The 22,531-nt window shown below is 41.2% G+C and overlaps 2 protein-coding genes across 2 annotated transcripts in view; both read right to left on the minus strand.

The window, feature by feature from the left end:
• The window catches only part of LOC134852955 (voltage-gated hydrogen channel 1-like), a 376,534-nt gene that overhangs the window by 162,514 nt on the left and 191,489 nt on the right, over positions 1-22,531 (minus strand). The gene's annotated exons all lie outside the window — the stretch shown is intronic.
• On the minus strand, positions 5,647-11,103 carry LOC134851591 (F-actin-capping protein subunit beta-like). Its single transcript, XM_063867775.1, has 6 exons — positions 11,073-11,103; positions 10,780-10,994; positions 7,097-7,210; positions 6,821-7,031; positions 6,546-6,748; positions 5,647-6,074 (listed from the first exon to the last, which is right to left on the minus strand). The coding sequence occupies exons 1-6, from the start codon at positions 11,073-11,075 to the stop codon at positions 5,987-5,989; spliced, it is 834 nt and encodes a 277-aa protein (XP_063723845.1). The 5' UTR covers positions 11,076-11,103; the 3' UTR covers positions 5,647-5,986.

Here is a 22,531-nt window from a genome sequence, read left to right on the forward strand (position 1 = left end):
TTAATGCTGCGAGACAATCGGCCTATTTTTAACAATAAGAAGATGTCCATCATACCTGAAACAGGAAAAAAAACTTGTTTCTAAAGGGCTTCAGCTTAAATTGAAGCGAACATTATCGCCATTGATGATACATTTCGAACTTTTATTTAAATACGGAAGATTGAAATTTCTAGTCTCTCAATTCAAACACTCAAACACATCTTAAATCTCTTTCAGTTACCGTAGTTTTAGCACACAGAAACGAAGTTGCATTTTGCATACACACGCGAAAATATCACAGTATAACGCTAGTTGAAACCGAGTCTTCGTAAGCTTTCACCGCTCACTTTAAAATTTGACAACAAAAATTGATTCACAATTCTTCAACAGAAGCGTTTGAAGAAACTTAGCGACACAAACTAAACATATCATTTCAAAACGGTCAGCAGAAAAAATGCCAGTCTAAAAATCTCAAAAAAAATTGATTTAACCAAAAATTCATGTTTGTCTCGATTTTCCATTAAAATGTCCATTTTGTGGAAAATATGGAAAGAAAGAGAATTGAAGCTTGCGACACCACTCAAGTTACAAAAACAAATCAAAAACTAAAAAAAAAAACGTTTGAAAATTGCAAGAAAGGCAAAAAAAATCATGGAAAAAAAATTACCTGCACCATTAGAAGTTGACAAGGAAAATTCGGAATGCTAGAAAAAAGCAAAACCTTCACAAAAAATCATTTCTACGGGAACTAAGCCGATTAAATTAAGCAGACAGTCTATATTAGCCGAAAGCTGTTCCCGACTTCAATCGAGCTCTCGACCATTGTCGCCTCAAACATGGGTGTAACCACTGCGCCAAATGCTCAGAAACCTCCTTGAATTTGAAGTTGTAATAAAGCAAGTAAAACATGTATAACATTTTCACGTGCTTGAGCGTTGAACAAAGTTATTTGCAGGAGGAAAGCCCAGTACTCATTTGCAATACCCTTGCTTGTCGTAAGAGTAAATACTATTGGACAAAACTAACGAAGCGGTGAAAAAGCCGAACATACTTGAGCAGAAACCCATTGAGACGGAACAAATTCTTTACATGTCCCACTCAAAACACAGACGCATAAAAAACCTTGTTACGCTCACCAATGACGCAAAATGAAGCCACTACGAAAAACACACTAGAGTCAAATAACACACTAAATCATCACAATAAGGATTTTTTTTGCTCACCAAACGACGCAATATCAGTTCACTAAGCCCATATAAAATAAGCCGATTTTTTTTGGCCAGACAAATAGAAAACGATAAGAGAAACAGAAATTATACTTATTATAGTCGTTAATAAATGAACGAGCAAAATTAGAACAACCGCTAATCAAATTGCTATATGTTCAAAATAAGTCTGTTGGTTGATGAAATGACAGATTTGAGGAAATCACTCAGTGATTCTGTAAGGCAAGTTCCTTACCTGGAAAAGTCTGTCCGATATAATAGAGATTGCTAATCGCAGGCGCAAAAAAAATTAAATTCGAACCGATATTCTTTTCAGAAATTCTTTTCAGAAACTATTGCACAACGATACTGCCAGGTAACCTGCTTCCACTGAATTTGTAAAAAAAAAATTCTTAGCCTGATTAGGTCAACGCTTACACTTTACTAGAACGAAAACCATTTGGATCGAGTTATCCCTAATTGGCCGAAATAATTGCAATAGCCCGTTCTGTATTACACAGAGGCGAAGCGGAGCTTCGCACCACTTGCGATACACAACAAACATAGAAAAGTCAAAAAAATGTTAAAAAAACTAGGTGAACCAAAATTTTCGTATTTCTCGATTAAGAAAGGCAACTAGGGGCCCAGCTAAAGCTCGAGGCACGTAGTTGATACTGAATGAATTTTTTCTACTCATGCGGCACGAAAAATGAGATTTCAAAATTTGGACTTTGCCCAAAACCTTAGTTGTTTCTCTACTAATTTTGAGATAATCAATTTTCCCAAGGATAATCAATTTTCCCAAGGAGTCGCCGCTTCTGTAGGAACAATTATTACAACCCGTTTTTTAAAATAAATAGCACTAAAAACAAAAAGCAAAGTGAACAACACAACCACGAGCTTCACATCAGTTTTAGTATGATTTACCGGACGGTCACTGCGCCGAAAATATTTACGTAGACACCCATTGAGGCAAAAAAACATGCCCTAAAAATGGTTGTCATCATGAAAAATCAAACGATTAAACTTTAAAACTAGAAACTTTTTCAACACAAGAGTCCTGAATTTTTTCAAAAATTAATAATCAATTGTTACTTTTCGAAAGAAATTGACCGAACCGATGAAACAAAGCCGAAACCATTTTTTATAGTTTTTAAAAAAAACTTCTGAAACTATATTTTAAAAAACAAGAAATTATATTCAAAACCCGTGGTGTTAGCGAATTGACAGCATAGCCAAAGCAGTTCGAAAAGTGTCAATGAACGCAAAGAAACCAAAAAATGACTGACCAGGAAAAAATGTCTACAACAAAAAACTGCCTTTTGAAAAAACGTCAAATTTCGATAAACAATGCCCTTAAAGCTTTGAATTTCAAAAACAACTTATGATTGACTTTTGCGATAAACCATAGCGACGCGGAGCTTCGCATCAGCTGCGATACGACACAAAAACGTTAAAAGTCGAAAAAAAATGATTTTGTAAAAAAAAGTTTCAGGTCCCAGCTGAAACTACAAAAAACAACGCTTGCCACTATAAAAAAAAAGCTTGCAAATGGAATGAAAAGTACCTACAGCGCAAAAATAAACTGTGATGTGGCACCTAAGCCGACGAAACTCGAGTAGCCAAACGAAAGTTTACAATTCGACAAACAAAGATCCTGCCAGGACTCGAACCACAGATCTTAGGGCGCAAATGCGACCATGCTACCTCTAGGACAAACAAGAACGAACCTCGAAGAAGATAAGGTTCAATAGTAAAGCTAGTACGATAACAATTAGGATTCATAAAAAGGTGGTTTACGGGGGGGTCTAGTTTCCGATAACAAGACACTTGCTCTCGCAAGTGTAATAAAGTTAACCAAAATTGAAAAACCTAGATAAAGAGACTTTTGTATTTCAGTGGTAAATCTTAAAATTATAATCCGCTTCCGAAATTGAAAGTCGTGTAAGTATTTGGTGACCTTTACACTTTTGCTATTCGATCGTGAAGTTTGCCTTACTTTCAACAAAGGAAATAAATCAAACTTAGAAAAAAATCGAAGACAACTTGCGAGAAATCAAGTCAAGACCTAAATAAGTGTCTTCACGTACGTTCATTGACAGTTTGAAATAACAAGAAGACTGTCAGTTATGAAAGAAATTGCTCAAATAAGAAAAAATCTCCATGCTAGGGAAAAAAATCCGACAAAAATAAGCAGACAACCGAAACTCCGCAAATTAAGTTTTCCTGGGGAAAAATTAATTTCTTGCATCATGAAAAACAACGAGGTCCGACCTCTGGATTCGAAGGCAACCACGCCATCATCCTTTGCTATATACAAGAACTAGCCACGAACAAAGCGGCTATAACACAGGCTATTTAACAGCCAATGCTGAAACGCTATACATCGGAAAACGCTATCTTGCAATTTAACACTTGTATTGGCTTGTCTTGATGTGTGACTTACATCAAAAAATTAGACCTCATTTTATACAACAAGCTCCATTTTTGTTATATCTGAAGCTGACTCGGTCTCATGAAACTTTAATTGCTAACACTTAATTGATAGAAAAAAAATTTGGGTAGAACTGACAAATGTTTTTCTTGGAGATTCTCTCATGCGCGTGAATTTTGAGTTTTGAAAAAAGAGTGAAATTCTTCACTATTTTCAGCTTGCGCATTTAAGGCTGACTAAAGCTCTGCTTGGAAAATAAATTGTTAAAAGTTAAATCGCCAGCACAAAAATCCCCAATTACTGATTTTTTTTAAATTTCAGCTTGCTTGAGGAATGTATTGGAAACTTACACCTTAAAAATAGGTTACGAAGCCTCGCTTAACACCAGATATTTCTTCGCTGTTGCATTAAACACAGAGAAGAAGATGCACTTCGCAAACACAAGCAATAAAACTGAAAAAAGTAGCTCTGAAAAAGAATTAAGAAAAGAAAAGGTAAGAATTAGCCTTCAAAACAAGGTCAACAGGCAGTTGAAAAAAGTCAAGGAACACAAGAAAACGGGGGGAAAATCTGATTAAATATCAATCCGGGTTTCGACCAAAGCATTCATTATTTGATGCAATTGTTGACGTCGTTGAATTGGTTACAAAAAAAAACATTTAAGAAACGAACACTGATTGCAGTTTAAATTGAATTGAAAAAAAGCTTTTGATACTGTTATTTATACGATATTACTTGGGAAACTCGACGCTTATGGAAGGGTTCCGGCATCAAGTCTCGTAAAAACTATTTAACAGACCGATTCCAGTTGGTAACACTGGAAAATGTCAGCTCAGATAATTTACCGGTGAAATGTGGGGTCCCTCAAGGCTCAGTTCTAGGTCCATTACTTTTTCTCATTTATATTAACCACATGCTTTAAATGTGCAAGTCTTTCAAAAGTCTTTGAATACTAAGATAAATAAATGCCAATTAATAACTTTCAAAAAGTCATCTCCACCTTTTTACTTCTTATCAGACGACGTTAATATTGCACTACAAAAATGTGTTAAATATCTTGGTTAACATAATGACGATTAACTTTCTTTAAATTCTCACATAAATTATGTTTGTTCATCTGTGTCCAAATTATTAGGGCTATCGTTTAGACTCAGATACTTCTTAATCAGATCTCTGCTACTGCGTTATTAAGACTCGTATACTAAACCTAAAACTCAATTTGAAATTATGGTTTATGGTTGCGCAAATAGAACTCTTTTAAATAAAATCTAGCTACTGAAAAAAAAGTTTTTAAGATCCATTAATTTGAAAAAAGCAGATTAGAACCTAGCGATCAACTTTTCGTCAAAGACAAAGTTTTAGATGTCTATAAGTTGCATATATATGATGCACTTAAGTTTACATTATACCAAAAGCTTGTTTGAACTTTTTTGTTGAAAACGCGAATAACCGTAAGACCAGATCAAGTGATCAGAACCTGTTATATTTAAAGCCAGTCAAAACGAAGTTCGCCAAAAATCATTGAAAGTTAGAGGAGCCATGTTATATAACCATCTGAAAAAGTCGGACTTAATCCCTTCTAATTTGGACTCAAGTGCTTCTATCCAAAACTTTGTGCTAGTTTTAAAGACAATATCGTAACGTTTGATAATCAATGAAATTATTTTTCTAATTGAGCTATTGTTTTTGATTACGAACACAAAAATTTAGGAGTTTGTCTATCGCCATACACGTGCTACTGAAGTATGTGATCATTTGCTACCTGCCTGAGAAAGGGTAACCAAAGAAAGGCATACTTTGCCTGTCGGTTATCCTCTTTGGTGCGAAAACTGCATATGTACGTTTATGCACTGAAGAAATTTATTATTACGGTAGATGCTCGTTTACCTCACACCAACTTTAAAGTATTGCGTATCGACGAGCAGGAGCTTCTTAACTGAGTTAAATCCACGATTTGGAAGTATTACATTCGTCTGAATTGACCGCACCTCACCTCACCTAATCGCTCTTTGAATTAACAACAAAATATTAAACTGGAAATGTATAAATTCTAAATGTACTAATAATTAATCAACTTAATTCAGACGATGACCGATAGAGATCATAAATATCCTTCACACATTCAAAAAATTCAATGAACAGTGTCCATAATTACATTCTAATTCATTTTACCAATTATCTTGTGATCAATAAATCCGAAAACCTAAGACACTTATCAAAACAGAAGGAAAATAGACGCAAACAGAACTTAGTTCAAATTTGGTAAATACATTATTATAAGCAGCCAATTATAAAACATTTGGATTTATTTGGATTAAACTGAATATCTATCTGCTTTTTGGCAGGCAGAGATAAGATTTCTGGAATTTTATTTGTTCCTGGAATTCATAAGTTGTTGCATCAAATCGTTTTGCAGTTTGTCTTGATTGTTCTTTTCGACCAAGCTGCCTACTGACCTAAAATTTACCAAAGTTGGAAGGTCAACATGTTAAACACCAAAATATGAGGCATGAGCACATCAAAGTTAGATTTTTCCAATACCTTCACTTTTATATCCAATTATGTCAGTAAAAAACATAAATAACAAACATTGCGAAAAACTTCCATGACGTCAAGAGACCTAAAAATGATAAAACAAATTATAATTTTCAAGATCTGTGAACTTCTATTACTTTTATGATTGACACATTTTTAATGAACATTCCCAATTTGAGAAAACTACAACACTGCATAATTTTGTTATTCCGTTAGAAATTTTCATTTCATTTTTAACATATTAATCAGCTTATTGATAATAAAGCTCTTAATATTAATAGTAATAAAAATTGCGCATTAAAAACCACCATTTTCATTTTCTAAAACCAACTCAGCCTTCACTGCAACTTAATGTAAGTATCTAACCCAATTGAACATTATTCTCAACTCACCGAACCATATTGGTCACGTCTTTCGTCTTGCCAAAGTAGATATCATTGAGAGACAATCTACATTTCGTCTCCATTTCCTCGACCAACTCGCCAATATTTTTCACATGCGCTGGTCCAAAATCCCCAACTAACTCTTTATCTCCACCACTCTGTCTAGTTATGCTTCCTCCCAAATTCATGTTACCCGACTTATCTGCGTCTGACTAAAACGAATATAGATTTTAATCAGAACAGTTGATATATAGAAGTCTGAAATTTATTTTCATTCAATCAACCTGAAGCCAAAGCATGATAGTTGTCGTGAGTTTGTAATGGGCACTTTTGTTTCCAGCCATTTCGGGTACGACTTCGATGACATTGATGGAGTCCCAACATCCCTTGACCTTAGCCTCCGGATCATTCACAGATTTTTTCATCAAAATAGCACCAGCGAAACCAGGATCAATGTCCCATAAGTAAACGGAAGACAGGCCACCTTCGTAGTAACTACAAGAAAAATCCGTGAACGAAAGCTTGTATATAATTCAAATCATTGCTCAAAGGGAACTTACAGTTCTCGGTACTTGTCGAAGGCTTCATTGGCAAATGTTTCAACTTCTCGCAATTTGTCTGACGGAACAATGCCGTCATCTAGGGGTGGGAAGTATAAATTACTAAAAGGCGATCTGAAACAAACGTTAGTGTTAGAAATTGATCAGACGACATTTCTAAACTTCTATCGTTTTTAAGGGGCAGAACGCTAATTCAGACCGCTTAAATAAATACAGGTTAATTTTTTCCTAAAATCAAGTAGTAGTAGTAATAGTATATACTTTAGGGTAAGCCTAAGGGTTTTCACCCCTCAGTTTTCAAGCGGCACGAGTTTTCTCATACAGTTGCAGTGCACGAGTCATTCTCATTAATGTTTCACAAAAAAAAGGTCCGATAAAGGTCGGTTTATCTTTTCTTGTTCATGATTGCGCAGGCTCCTTTGTACTATGTTCAATAATTTGAGAGCTCGGATCCATGAATTTTCATCGCATCGCTGAAGACGACGCTAACGGACGTGGAACAACATTTGTTGTCGGGTAAAACCTCCACGGCTTATCTCAGGCAGGTTATCGGCCAACTAGTTTCCATAAAGCACAGAAACAAAAATGAGGATATCAAGTATTTCCATATCATCGACAGAACCATAAGTTTTGTAGCAAGCACCCTTTCTTTATACCCAGCTGTGTCACTGCTCATCCATGAAGCAGCTCTTTTCTGTAATTTTTCGACTTTCTTGCTGTTGGTTTTTCTAGGGTACCAGACCTGGGAGGCTGGGAGGCATAGGTCAATACTGGCCGCACATATCCTGCGTTAAGTTTAGTTTTGTTGCAAATGGTGCATTTTGATGTGTTTTTCATGAGCAAGTACAAAGACCTCCAGCTGCTGAGAGTTCGTTTGCAGCAGTTTTCACTCCATGATAGGTTTCTAGACATGATGACATCCTTCAGCAATCCCTTTTTTAATCGACAAATGGTATCTCCTGGTTCCGCTCCTTTAATGCAGAGGATGTTGGCTTTGCTCAAGTTCAGCGTCAAATCATTATCATAGCTCCGTTTTTCAATGTCAGAAGCTACTTTTCCTTCATTATACACTGAATTAATCACAACTTTATATATTCATAGGCTTTCCCGTCTTCAATTGCATCTGACAGATCATTTGCAAAGACTCGAAACAATGTAGTTTCTTTATTGGCGAAGTTGCCCATCACATCTATGAACATAACGAAAACTCTTGGCTCGAATATCACTCGACAGCGCCTGAAGTCTACAAGTTGTCTTGCAGGGCGCTGCAACAATTAACTAGCGCAGGACTTGCACCTACGGTGCTTCAAATAGGTCGTTAAAAGTAAAAAGAGCTTCCGAAAACAAAAAAAGTTTTGAGCAGTAAAACTTAAAGGCCAGATTTGTACCCTGCCAGTGCCCCCTGAATATACCCTGATAGAACTCAATCATTAGGGTAGGGCTGAGAATTTCAAGAAGGATTAATTTTTTTTGTTAATTAAGTTTTTTTGAATTATCATACATCGCCACGTCTCGGGAACCAAAAGGATTTCTGCAGCTAATTTCAGAGGCCAGATTTGCATTGCCGAAGTGTACCTGACAATTCCCCGACTTGGGGTTGAGAAATTTAAGTTCTGTTAGTAAAATTCAGTTCTGTTCGTTGTTTTATATAACTTTTTTTGGAAAAAAAAATGAAATAATCATAAAAATCGCCATATCTCCTATATTAATAAGACTTGAGCAGGCACTCTTGAACGCCAGAATGGCAATCCATGATTGCGCCATGACAGCACCCCACTAAAAAATGTCGAATTTCAGGTTCGGGTAGCTTTTTTTGAATCAGTTTTTTTGGAGAAAAAAAATGAAAAAATTATACAAAACGCCATATCTCGAAAACCTAAAGGAATTCAGCAGTCATAATTGGAAGCCATATTATCAACTATTGACTGTACGCTGACACCACTCCACTATAGGTTCGGTGAACTTTTATATCCAACATTTTTTAAAAAGAAAATTCAAGAAAATCATTAAAACGCAATATCTCAAACTAAAAAAGGATTCCAGCCGTTACTTTTGGATGGCTAACTTGCAACCCCTGAAAGCTTCCAAGTGTAGGGTTGTGAATTTCAGTTTCGATTAGTTTTTTTTAAATCTAGGTTTATTGAAATAAAGTGAAAAAATCATAAAACTACGTTTATTGAAATAAAGTGAAAAAATCATAAGAAACGCCTTAACTCGATAAAGAGAAGGATTCGAGCAGTCATACTAAGACGCCAAATTTGCAGACCCTGAGTGTACCCTGACATCGCTCCACTATAGGGTTCAGAATTCCAAGTTTGGTTATTTTTTTTATATCAATAACTTTATTTAAAACATGAAAAAACCATTTAAAACATCTCGAAAGTACCCCTCTATAGAGTTGAGAACTTAATCTTTAGTTAAAAAGATTGTTTTAAAAAAAATTTGATAAGCTTTTGATACTTTGATATGTTGCGAATATACGAAAAATGTAGATTTAAAACATTCGCGTTTTAACAGATTTCAAAATGCGACTTGAGTAAACATTTCAACCCTTACAATGTTTTAGACTTTTAACAGACCAACATAGCGACTTCTTAATCATGTGCCAAGTAAAAGTTCTTCAGCATTACAAAATACGATACAGCGTAAAGATGCATAAATTCTTGCGTTAAACATGCAACAAAAAACAGGTTGAAAAAGCTTGAACATACCAGCAGAAACTTCTTAAACATGTGTCAAGTAAAACGCAAAATAAACACAGGGGCGAAGTTGCACTTCGCACACACAAGCAAAAATATGACCGATAACGGTACTGGGGAAAAAAGAATGAGTTAACCTTTGAGTCTGCTAAATTCTTGAGTGACGCACACCACTTATGAGTCTACATAATTGCGAAGTGACGCAAGCCAATTATGACGCATTAGCAGTACCAATCAATTTGAAAAAAAAAAAAGAAATTTACCAACTAACATGCCTCAATTTATAGAGCGAACGCATTTTAACTAGTATACGAAAAGTTCATTGAAAACATCCGACCGTGCCCACGTTCGAACCCTCTTATTTTGTTTCGGGTATCCTTCCCTACCTCTAGGCTTAGATCCATGATACCTGGAAGCCAAAATGTCTTTTTGTAATATAATAGCCCGTGTTAATATCCTCAGCCTTGACTGTACTTAATAGCTAGTTATTGATCAAAATGAACACATTTTGTCGCAACAATATTGAAACAATGTTGAAAAAAAGAGAGAGTTCATACTACCACACAATCTTTGCTTGTGTAATACTATAGATGGATAGATAATGTATAGACAGATAGATAGATGTATAGATTGTTCTAAAATCGAAAAGAAATACAATAACTGGAAATTGGCAACTTATTCAACAATTGGACCCAATTATTGCAATTATCGTTAAAAAGAATAATTCGACAACTCAAATCTCAATGTAAGATTAAAAACATTACCCTACATAAAACAAAATTCACATCTATCCTGCATTGAACTTTTAAATTACTAATTCTTCGGTGAGATCAATTTAGCATCCCAAAACTCTGCATACTTTTAGAAACGGGATTTAATTGGAAAAAAAGAATACAATTGTGGCAAATTTTCTACTCGCCTTCACTTCGGCGGTTACAATAATAGTATTGTCAAATACATGAAAGGATGGACAACTGAACTTCCCTGTGAGAGTCTCCGTCACGATTGTAATCACACACGAGGAAATCTTTGCCCACGCCATCGTCTCGGACGACTTTCAGAGGCTGGTCTACCGATGACAAAAGATCTGCGCATAATTCAGGAACCAGATCCACGACCTTACTCAAATTTTGTTCGACATATTGCGGAGGCAGCCGACGCATTAGATCAAGAGCACAGTCCATCTTATCAACAGCAGACTAAAAAAAGTTTTCTTTCAAGTCTGAAACTATAAAAACATAAACAATAAATAGCCAAAATGAAAAACTCCGCCTTACCATTTCAGATTATCTGAAAAAAAGCAAAATTATTCTTTTCAGGGTTTAAAAATAAGATCTGCTACAACTATGGCCTGCTGACTATAACAACTATCAAGAAAATCACATTTCGTTGGTGAGTTTAAATTTTTACAACCAACTACATGCAATCGATATATTCTCGAAAAACTATCGAAACCATTGAAAACCCCTATTGAGTACCAAGCGCACTTTTTCTGTAGAAAAAAAACAGCCACACTCGACATACATTTCGAATGACGCGAAGCTGAGCTTACCTTCATATACGGCGTAGAAACACAAACATATAATAAATATGGAGGCGATAAGAGACCTTCACAAACATTGGCCAAAAAATTATCAACTCTTCGAAGGCTAACAGTGTTTAAAAAATGAATGAATAGAATTACAGAAAAAAAACGTATTTTATCCTAAAATAGCCTCGCCCCTCATCAAAGTTAAATTATAGCTTCCCCTTAAGTTTATTGACTATAAAGCAAACAGTTGTGCTTCCAAATTTACGAGAAGCTATCAGAATACTTACGAGAATGAGCCATTCGACCAGAATGCGATATGGTTTTATTCGAATATGGAACGCAATATACGCGAAAAAGGAAGGCTAAACAGGAGTATCGAAATTATTTTTTTAATTTTTCGATTTGAGGTGGCATGACGCATGACAATGCATTTTTTGCAACAACTAAAAACCGCGGAAATTGGAACAGCAGTTTCGCTAAAAGAAATCAGACGACAAATATAAGGAACGACAGATAATTGCAATTACGATTGATACATTACACGAACAAGAGAAGCCGTCCGAGTAGGATCAATTTTGCAGTTACAATAATTACTGACGTTATTTTACCAATCGGGAAGGCTGGGGTTTCGATAAGAAACTCTTCCGTATAATGAAGAAGACTTCTTCAACGATGACTGCACAATTCTGCGGAACGGTCTTTCGTTGAACGAAATTACTGTACTTTATAACAACACTTAGCTCTCTGGATGGTGCGTACCCACGGAGCCGCATTCCCGGGTAGCCCAAAAACTAAATACCTCCGGTTTTAATTAAATTAAATCAGAAAACTCTTCACTAAATTGAGACGCATTTTGATTGGACAAAAAGTGCCTCCAAATTTTGCAGCCTGTTAGCTAACAAAATTCCGAACATTTTTAAGAGATTTGATTGGCTAATACTTTTACTATCATTGAATTAATTAACAACAGAAGCACGACTACTACAGGGATTCGACCCCGACCCCCTCGCCAACCGAAGGGTCGCTCTTTGGTATTTTTTATGATATCCATTTTCGGCCGACAAACCCTAAAATTTTTCAATACATACTAATTTTGAAGGGTAGACGCGCTGAAAAACGATTTTTTTTTATCAAAAATTTTCCAAAAAATCCCAAAAACTGCATTTTTGGAATGTTTTTTTTTTAAAAAACATTTGTCGCTCCTCCCCCTCTCGAGAAAACCATAGATCCGCCCTTGCTTTGTCTCGACTCTGATTGGTTAAAAGTGTGAATATTGTAGTTGTTGTTGTTATGAATTTCCAACGTCGCTGGAGGAAACTCTTCCTATGAAGCCCAATGTCTCCAGTTGTTTCTGCATGAGTGACATTCACATGCGTACTGCCATGAACAGGAGTTGTGGTGATTGTATTTTCTGAATACGCGGTTGTCTAAACACTGCTACGTAATCCCCTATGGTACCTAGCAACGAATCTCCCCTATTCCCTATTAAGGAATTGGTAAGGGGGTAGGAGGGTGGAGAATTGTTAAGTAGATCCAAAATTTCGGCTATCCGGGAACAAATTTATTTTTCGGCTATCCGGGAACGAATTTATTTTTCGGCTATCCGGGTATTCCGCTCCGTGACACGCCACCCTCTGGATAAGGTCCCAAATTTGATTTAACCAACATCAGATTTCATTTGCAGAATTTGAGGAGCAGGAAAGGGTCGATCCATCTCCAATGGATAGGGTATTTTTCTCTACTAAAGAAAAATAGAAGTGATAATAATGTAACCGCCGTTTGAGAAATAAATTTGGACGCCCTAACTACTTCCTTAAACGACGAATTACTAAACACCATGAACGCCGAGAACTTCGAACAAACACAAACTTTATTCGTCAGTCTTAAATCGAGGAAGCTCAATTATCAAACTGTGCAAAACAATTACAAGAAGACTTTAAAATAGCTACATTCATCATATGTAACATTCGTCTACTGCAGTCACACATGAGGCTTAAGAAAAATAGGCCCTATAACCATTGGCTCAAGAGTCAGGGACACTATCTCTTGTGTTTTTCACCTCAAATCAGTCGGAGCCAATTCGGTTCGCTTGTGACATGAGACTACGACCCGTTACAGCTTAAAGGCTACTACTAAAATATCCCCCCACTCTAGAATTAGAAACGTCCCCATACTTAGGTCTCTAGATACCCAAAATACATGAACGCCGTTAAAAACCGGGTCGGAACAATCCGCTAAGTTACTTTTTATTAGACAGTGGAACTTTGATCCATTTCAGATGGATCAACCTAAAACTCGCCTTACCTCAACATAACAATTATAAAACACACTCTAGAAATTTAAATTAGTACTCACATTGTAGCACGCTCAAGCACCAGGAAGTAAATAAGTCGGTGAGCAACTCAAGAATCAATAAAGTAATTAAAATGAGTTTAATGTTAGTCAGTTTTAATAACAAGAACAAGTTTTTACTCTAGACTGTAAGTTCTCGTGAACCATTGGGACACTCTAGCTGTCCACCTTTCCACCGAAGGTTCACTCTAGTCCAGTTTAGAATAATACTCCAATCACAACAATCCAGTTCGTGGGAATGCGCTCGTCTCTGTTTTAGATGGGACAGCTCTACTCTCGATTATTATTGCTACTGAAATTGCGAATAGCAATTTCCCACTGATTTTTCTAGCAACTTTCCCGCGATTGTCACTCGATCGTTCTGACTTCTCTTTTCTGATTTTCAGTTATCGCGAAAAAAACGTGCATGACAGGTTCCATTCGAAATTTTGAAAAATTAAATTTCACTCCAAAATTAAGTGCTTTTTGCTTCTCTCAAGGTCAAACTTCCAAATATGACCGACTGGCACATACTCCCCGGACTCGAGATCGATGTCCTCATCGCGTGCTGTCTTCTGTCAGTGAGTCCCAGAAAACCGAGTGTTACTCAAGATACAGTGCCAGTGGTCATTTACAGAAGTTTGCAGCAGACTTAAGCTTATCTACACCCCAAAATTCACAGCCATGTAAAATTTTCACACTATCGCTAAACAGCAATCAAAATCTGCACACACCTGCACCCTTGAATTCTCGCTTTTCAAGCCAATTTAAAATTTCTTTTGTCCCATTCAATTAGGAAATTGTCATGCAGCATTTTCGTTTATATAATAGATATAGCATATTAATAACAATATCTTGTTTTGTTAAAATTTCTTTTTCGTGAACCCAGGTTTCACCCGGATCCACGCTCAAGCCCCCTTTCCCTCTCAAGACTCAAGATCCATTCGAGCCACCTGCTCATCTCGCACTCTTCGCCTTGGAGGTACTGCACCCTGAAGTACTAGATACGGCAAACTGTCTCAACAGTTCCTCTTCATCATCGGAGCTAATCACAATCTCCTCCCAAGCCTTCAGCTGCTCGTAGGATCAAATCCATTCTCTTTGCTCTTGCAACCTCTTTGCTTGGTTGGGTAGTGCCTTCACCCTAGATTCCCGGTTCAAACAAAAGGAGTTGTGCAGGCTCAAGCTCACGTTCTTTGCCAGGTCCTCCTCTAGTATCGATTCCCTCGCCTTGGTATTGTCTCTAGACATTTTACCCACTCTCTTCCATCCTGTCGTGATTGCATTACGATGGGTTAACAGGGGTCTCTTGAAAGCTTCCGGCCCAATCTCGGCCTGGAACTGTCGATACTCCTTTTGATGTTTTCTCATGTGATCTTTCGTTGTCATGTACAACCAGGACGTCAGCGTCGACCGAAACCATGGGAAGTACCTCAAACGGCTCCAGACATGTCTGACTTCCGTTGGTATGGCGAATACCTTGCACGCAGTCTCAAACAACTCGAGTCTCCTACTGTAGTCTATCGCGTATATTGACTCAGCCGTTGGCGTCCCCGCTTCCCGATACTTCGTTATATTCTCTTCTATCCATCTCAGAGCCAACATCGTACTCACTACCAAGATCGTCACCTTCTGTCGGTGATCCGGTAGTCCGATCGACCGGATTTCTTCCGTATCCCATACCAGGCAAAGGTTCTTGTGATCTGGATACCACACCGTTTGCGCCAAACAGTGGCATGGGCATTCTCCATGGGTGATCTCAATGCTCCTGAGGTTACGCTCCCCCGAGGTTTCCAAGAGAGGCTCAAGCTCCATCATTTTCTCATGCATCGTGTCGTTATCTTCCAGGTTTGGAGCACTTCCCACAGGTTTTCCGATCACGTTTTGTCTCTCGTGATCGCTTGTGTTCTCTCTCTCCAACTTCAAAAGTTCTTCTCCCCAGATTTCACTCAAGTCATCTCTCAATTCTTTTGGTACTGTCCCTCTGATTTTTCTCAACAACTTGTGCGAGTGATGCGATATCCTAGCCAACCTCACGCACTTGGGCACTGAGAAGGCCTTGTCCACCAGTACTCTCTGGCTGGATGCTTCCACCATCGCCATGTGCAGTGGGTAGTGACTTCCGCACAAGTTGGCCATCATTGACCCTATCAGGGATTTTGCGTTCAATGGCAGGCCATAAGCTTCGCTCATGGGAAACCCCATTTCTGCCTCAAGACCAACTTTCCAGCTCCGGATGTGTTTTTGAGTCACCTGCAACACCCCAGGCCATGATTCTACGCTCAACGCCGTCACCCAATGGTGTTCAGACTCTAGTCTTTCCAATGACTGCAAACTACACATTCTCGAGAAGAATCCGAGAGCTGTCGCTATATTCACCGTGGTTCTCGCGTAACACTCCGCTACTATTTGCACTTCACTTCTCTCCCTTTCCGTGATGTCTTCAAACCAAGTGACCAGGTCTTCTTTTTGAAAGGACAGTATTCTGACGCATGACCGTCCATCGCAGGTGTGCTCCCCGTTTCCACACGTCGAATCCAGACAGCTACCCGGCTCCAATTTCTTCGCTGACCCGGGATTGTTCGTCTTTTCGCTTGGCTCTTGCATCTGAGGTAAGATTAGCTTATGCAGCACACTCAACTTTGCCAGATCTTCATCTTCCGTTGGTGCTAGCCTCACTCGCTCGGTGGTTTCCTCGATCAGACTCGCGTGGGGATGTGGACACCAGGAGGGTCTTAATAGCTTCCATACCACTCCCAAATTCGTGGTTAACAAGCCATTTCCATCGCCCATGTTCACTTCAACTCTCTTGTTCGAGCGCGGTATGCTTACCACCTCTGGTGTTTTCTCAAGAATCAGGCCCAAGCTCGGCCCCTCTTTTTCCACAGCGTCTATTTCCATTATTCTTTCTGTCCAAAACTTCAGTAGCTCCGCTACCTCATGGTTTCTGTGGGCGCCTCCAGTTTCCGAGTCTAAGAAGGGGTCGTAGGCTATTCCCATTACTCCCGACACATATTGGTATTACCCCTGCTCGCTGAGTCTCGAGTACTGCTCTGACGAGGCCAGGTTACGGTGAACATCATGTTCTTCTTCGAACTTCTTATTATAAAACCTCCGCACCTCGTCTAGCTTTCTGTGGTTCTCTAGGGATTGTCTGGAACCATCTTCCTTTTCTATTCCTGTACTCTGATATACGTTCAAGATAATCGTTGAGACTCTTTTTTCCATGGTTTTACTTCCGCTTGCTCTCTGTTGGCATGCCAGGATGGTGCTATCAGACATCATCGACATTATCCATCTCAAGAAACACGTGGCATCCTTTCTTCTAGCCAGGCTCAAGCCTGAATTGTCCCTGGCTACGTGTTGCATCAGTGCCTGATACAGATCTAGCTTCTTGCTTCCCAACTTCAGCCTGTCATACGAGGTCAGTGTTTCCAACTCTATTCCCACCAGACTCCAGGTGAACATTAATTGTCCTGCAGTTCTAACGAAGGGATTCGCCATTAATGGTGGTGCTGATGAGGGTGTCCTCATTGCTTCTTCAAAATGATCCTTCAACAAACTCTGCCAGGACCTCTTCAGATAATTTGCCATTTCTATTTTATTAACCTCGGCCTTTTGCTGGGTGGCCCAATTGCGTCGCTTGCGAGCTACTCCACTGTCCAACTTCTTCCAGCAGTCCTCCATTTCTTTCAATGTTTCAAGGGCCACCCACCACGTCCGGGAAGTGTTCCTCGTCTTGTTCTTCTCCAATGGATCACTCGTCACTTGCTTGCCCATGTCCTGATGTGCCTTTGAGATCCATTCTTTGCCGATATCCACTTCCCATGTCTGTCCGTTCGTTGAACCTCTCTTTACGTTTATCTTCTGAGGCTTGAAGTCTTCCTCCGATGTCGAACTGGTGGAAGTCTCTATTTCCCTTTCTACTTCAAGTGGTCTTCTGAGCTCCGAGCTGTTCTTGTATGCCGCCGTCTTGCATCGAGCCAAAACCATGGGCGCCGTCTCTCTCAAGTTTCCTTCCGAAACAGCATCCACTGAAGGACTACCCAATCCTTCTACTTCTCTCTTCCTCTTGCGAGTCTTCACATTTCTGCTTGAGGGTGTTGTAGCTATCATCACTGATTCGACCTCTTTATCCAATCCTTCCAACTCTTGCCTCCCCCCTGCTCGAGCCTTAAGGATATTAGTACTTTTAATTATATTACTAGTCCCAACCTTATCCCTTTTTATATCATCAACTCTTTTATCTACAGTTTTTTGTTTCAGAGTAGAGCTGTCCTCACATTTTTCTTCTCTAGTCTTCGATCGTGAATTCCTCAGCTCTACCAGCTTGCTCAGCAGCTCTTTTCTCGCCTTCTCATCCAGGCCCGTTCCTATCAGAAGCGGTTCTCCAAATCTTACGACTGTGTCCCACAGTTCCTCCTTGAACTTGTCCAGCGTCGTCTCGCTGCCCACTTCCTGATTGAATTCTTCCAAGAACTCCTGCCAAGCATCGTTCTTCAGAGACCCCAGGAATATGTCCCTGTTCCCTTCGAAAGTGTTCCTTTCCCTTTCCTCCGAGCTCAAGAGTATCATCCCCATATTGAAGGTCTCATTTGCCAATGGCAATTCCAGATGCTTCCGGGGGGACGGATTCAGAGGTGGGGTGGCAGTATCTGCCGAATTCTCCTCGCTCAAGTCTTTCAACAGCTCTTGAGTGGTGAGCTCCTCCCCTGATGGCCCTGGTTCAGGTGTATTCCCCACTTCCATGTCTTCACCGGCTTCACTGAGAGTTTCATCCATACTCTCTTCTTCTGATTCATGTCTCCTTCTCTCAAGAATTTTCTTAAATCGGTCCTCGACGGGTCCACTCCTCTTGTCTCCAGGCGTGTCCACTGACAGTGGTGATGGTGTCGTAGGGTCCAATTTCTTGTACTCCGTCAGGGCTACGTGCAGTTGACCTGCTGCATCTAGTTCTTTTCCCTCCTGTCTCACTTCCACCTGTTCTAAGCCATAGGGTGCCCTGTATTTTCTCGTTGCAAATTTCATGTCGTCCACCAATGCGACGTGCCCCTCCATCACGATCATCCTGCCATCATCCCATATGGGTAGCATGTTCTCAAGTCCCTCCTGCTCAAGAGCTCTCAAGACCTTTCGCACCTCATATCCGGGGGGCTGCGAACCTCTCATCTTTTTCGCTCGCGTCGTCCACGAATTTACCTTCGCCTCGCTAGTATGGAAGTAGACCGCCGCCGTGTAGCCGATGAACAGGGGGTCCCAGCCATCAGTGAAATCCTTCTGCATTTCCTCCGTCGTCATCCTCGCCATTATGGAGGGAACTACCAAGGGAATGTTCATTCCTAAGGTCATCCTCCTGACTATTGGGAACTCAGGCATGGTGGCTGGGAGGATTTCTTTCTCCATTATGGTCTCCAGCTCCCTCTTCACCAGTGCGAAGCACTCCTTCCAGGCAGGAATTCTCAAGATTTCTCGTCCGTCTGCTGTCAATGGGTTCAAGTTCCAGAATTTGGGATACATTTCGATGGGACCCTCTCGCTTGCCTCCCATTCTACATTACATTTGCCCCCTGAAGTTGTACACTATTAGCTCGGCATCTTTCACCTTTCCAAAGAGTACCGTGTTGCTCATTCGCGCTCTGAGCACCTCCTGCTGACACCAATTTAACGCCGTCCCATCCAGTATACTGATAAGACTCAAGTGCGTTACAGAGTGACGATACGTTGTCACCAGGGGATCTGGGAACGCGTACGTCACCGCTGGACCATAAATGCAGGTCACCACCTCCTCTAGGCCCCGGATTATCCCCATTGGGTCCGACCTCATTGCCAGGCATAGGTCCGTCAGCAGGGGCATCCCTCTGTTCGTCTTCTTCCATTCTTCTCTCGAGGTTGGATTCTCATCTTCACCCGTCATGTGCCGATTCTGCATCATGAGGTATTGCACTAACAACGTTTTCAACCCTGCGGCACACTTGTAGGAGCTGGTTTCAATGCTCGAGTGGACTCTCCCCAAAGACAGAGGCTCTCCATATTCCATTAATCGATGAAACGACACCAATTCCCCATGGGTCAAGAGTAATAGTGCCAGGTACCCATCAACTCGAAGTGTCTCCACTCCTCGACTGAACATGTATGCTGGGCCCATGTTGAACAAGTATCTGGGGTAAACCAAATACAAAGCCAAGAGCAGGCTGATGGGCATGCCCAGTATCTCCTGCACGAAGGCTCCAAAGATAGTCGCCGTGGTGCCGAACATTCCTGCCATGAATTCCTTCTCCCAGCAAGGACTCAAGAACTTGAGAATCTCATAATCCCTCCTAGTCCTCAATTCACCCTTGGCGTGCTCTCTCCAGAACCCTCCAATCGTCACTTCATTGGCGGCCGAGACAAATCTAGCCACCGTCATGTCTCTTGTTTCGGCCAGCTCTAGTTGTTTCTCCAGAAAACTCCAGACTTGTTTCACGAGGGGTGGTGCTTCCTCCCTCGTCTTGTTCGTGGCGTTCTCCAGCCTTGGTGTCAAGAATGGCCACCAGCCATTCTCTTGAGTCAATCGATATTTCATCGATTCTAATTGCTTCTCCGTCTCGGCCACATTTCTTCTCTCGTTACTGGGACCTCTAGACTTGCTGGTGGAGTTTGTGATCTTCACGTCCATACTCCGAAACCACAAGCTGGCCGTCAATTGGCTTATCGCCGGGTGATCGTCCCCGATGACTGGGCTGAACTTGAGTTGCCTGACAAAGTTCGATATCTCTAGCAAGAGCACCTCGTCTAATACGATCAGGATGTCGGCTAGTCCATAAAATCCCCTCAGTGCATGAGATATGTCCGCCCATGCCGCCGCCAATTCTGACTTGCGAAGCCTCAGGTTCGATGGCTCCAACTCCCGATTGGGGGCTGCCATTAGAATCCGCCATTCATTCCCTTCTGCTATCAGGATCAAGACCGCGTACACGAATTGTAGGGCGGGTGGCATATTCGCGTATCCAGGGGATGTGGTAAACACCACCTTCGTCTTGGACCCAAATCTCGAGACAACACTCTCTTGCACTTCATTCATCGCCGCAAACAACGCCTGAATGGCTTCCCATATCTTCCTCGATGTCGGAATTTCATCGCCCTTTAGTTGCTCAAGAAGTCCCATCGCGTGCAGGTGATCATTCATTCCTGCAAACAATAGCAGCTCAGGTTCACAGGGCATCTCCGACTTTATTGCCACCACCAGAGTTAACATCTGATTTAATTCAGCTCCTGGCAAAGAGTATATCAGAGTCTCCGGCCAGAACAACTTGGGAGACGTTCCTTCGAAGTCTGATCCCGCCACAATGACTATTCTCGCAGCAGCTGGATCTGCTCTATCATAAACTGCCAGGGTTTTGGCCAGCTGGGTGCTGCCACAGGGCTTCCCGTACCTGGGATCTTCCGCCAATTTCGAGCCTTCGTAAGCGGCATCCGGCAATTCCATCGATCCTGGATTGAGTAGCTTGTCCACCACTTTCAACTGTGCCGGGGTCGCCAACCTGATCCTGGTGATGCTCGTTCGGTGCTTGGGAGGTTCTGTTATAAGTCCAGGACTCCCCAGCAGCTTGAGAGGTCGGTAGTTAATGGGTCCCATGATCGCTTTTGTGGGAATTCCAGTCAGGTCTGTGGTCTCCATCAATTTTGTTCTCGAGAAGTGCGCCTCATGAGCTTTCAACCAGTCCACGCAATGATGTCTATTCAAATCCTCGTGCGACACTCGTTCAATCCCCAGGGTTTCCGCCAATTCTCGCCTGCATTCCAAACTCTCTAGGTCCAGTTCTTTCACCTTCTCAGGATATCTCAAGCGAGCGGTCTCCATAGACCTCTTTTCCCGCTTGCTCTCTGCCACTACCACTGAGGACATCGCCGAGCCTGGAGGTGTTGATGACATCACCTCCTCAGATTCCATTGGCGTGGCACTCTGCAATCGGGTCTGGATGCTCCTCGAACCGTCTCTAGCGTCAACTCTCGTTCCCAAGCGACCAGACAAGGCCCTTGAGGCAAGGAATGGTGGGTTCGGAGGTGGTCCTAAGGTAAATTGGGCTGTCTCTAGCAGATCCGACTCTAGCGTGTTTATGTGTTCCTGGAAGACGTCGTTTAGCCACTCTGCTCCCCGTGGCCTATCGAAATGGATTCCATCATTGGAGGTGTCTTCAGGGAATCCCTCTTTCTCCATGCGCTCTGCCACGTCCAACAGTCTGACAAGGAGCACACTCTTGCGATGGATATCTCGGATCACCTTGTTTAGGTTCCGCACCTTCTCGTTCATCTCCAAGGCGTGCTGATCAAACATCATGTTGTAGGGGACCGTACATACTGTCAGCAGGATGGGGTCCATCTGGATCCTCAGCTCCTCAAGAAGGCAGCTCATCTTGTCGTACAGCCTCATTATTTTCCTCGCTTCTCCCCTTGACACATCGTTTGTCCCGATCATCAGGGTCACCGTGTATACTTTAGTCATCCCTAGCATGTCCAGGGTTGCCAACATCTGTGGCGTGGCAGCTCCAGCGAAACTCAAGATTCCTGTCTGCCAATGCGACTGGATCCTGGTCAACACCCGCACCAGGCTGTCCCCTATGATTAGGTGAACTGCACCCTCTGGCACACGAGGTGGCGCGAGATACTCCACCCAGGCTGCATCATGGAAGCAGTCCCTCCTGGCTCCCTGTTCCGCACTCCAATCCAGTCGATTGTGCCTGTGGTACCTTCCCTCTGTATTTTTCTTATAACTCGAGATCACGACGCTCCTGACCGGCTGTTCCCTCCAAGTTGGGGGAAGCTCCGGTCTTGCCGATCTTTCACGGTTTTTCTGTTGTAATTTCTCGCCTAGCTCTTTCAGGCGCGATGAGCCGCC

Source organism: Symsagittifera roscoffensis, chromosome 1, assembly GCF_963678635.1.
Source record: "Symsagittifera roscoffensis chromosome 1, txSymRosc1.1, whole genome shotgun sequence".
In the NCBI taxonomy this organism is placed as follows: domain Eukaryota; kingdom Metazoa; phylum Xenacoelomorpha; order Acoela; family Convolutidae; genus Symsagittifera; species Symsagittifera roscoffensis.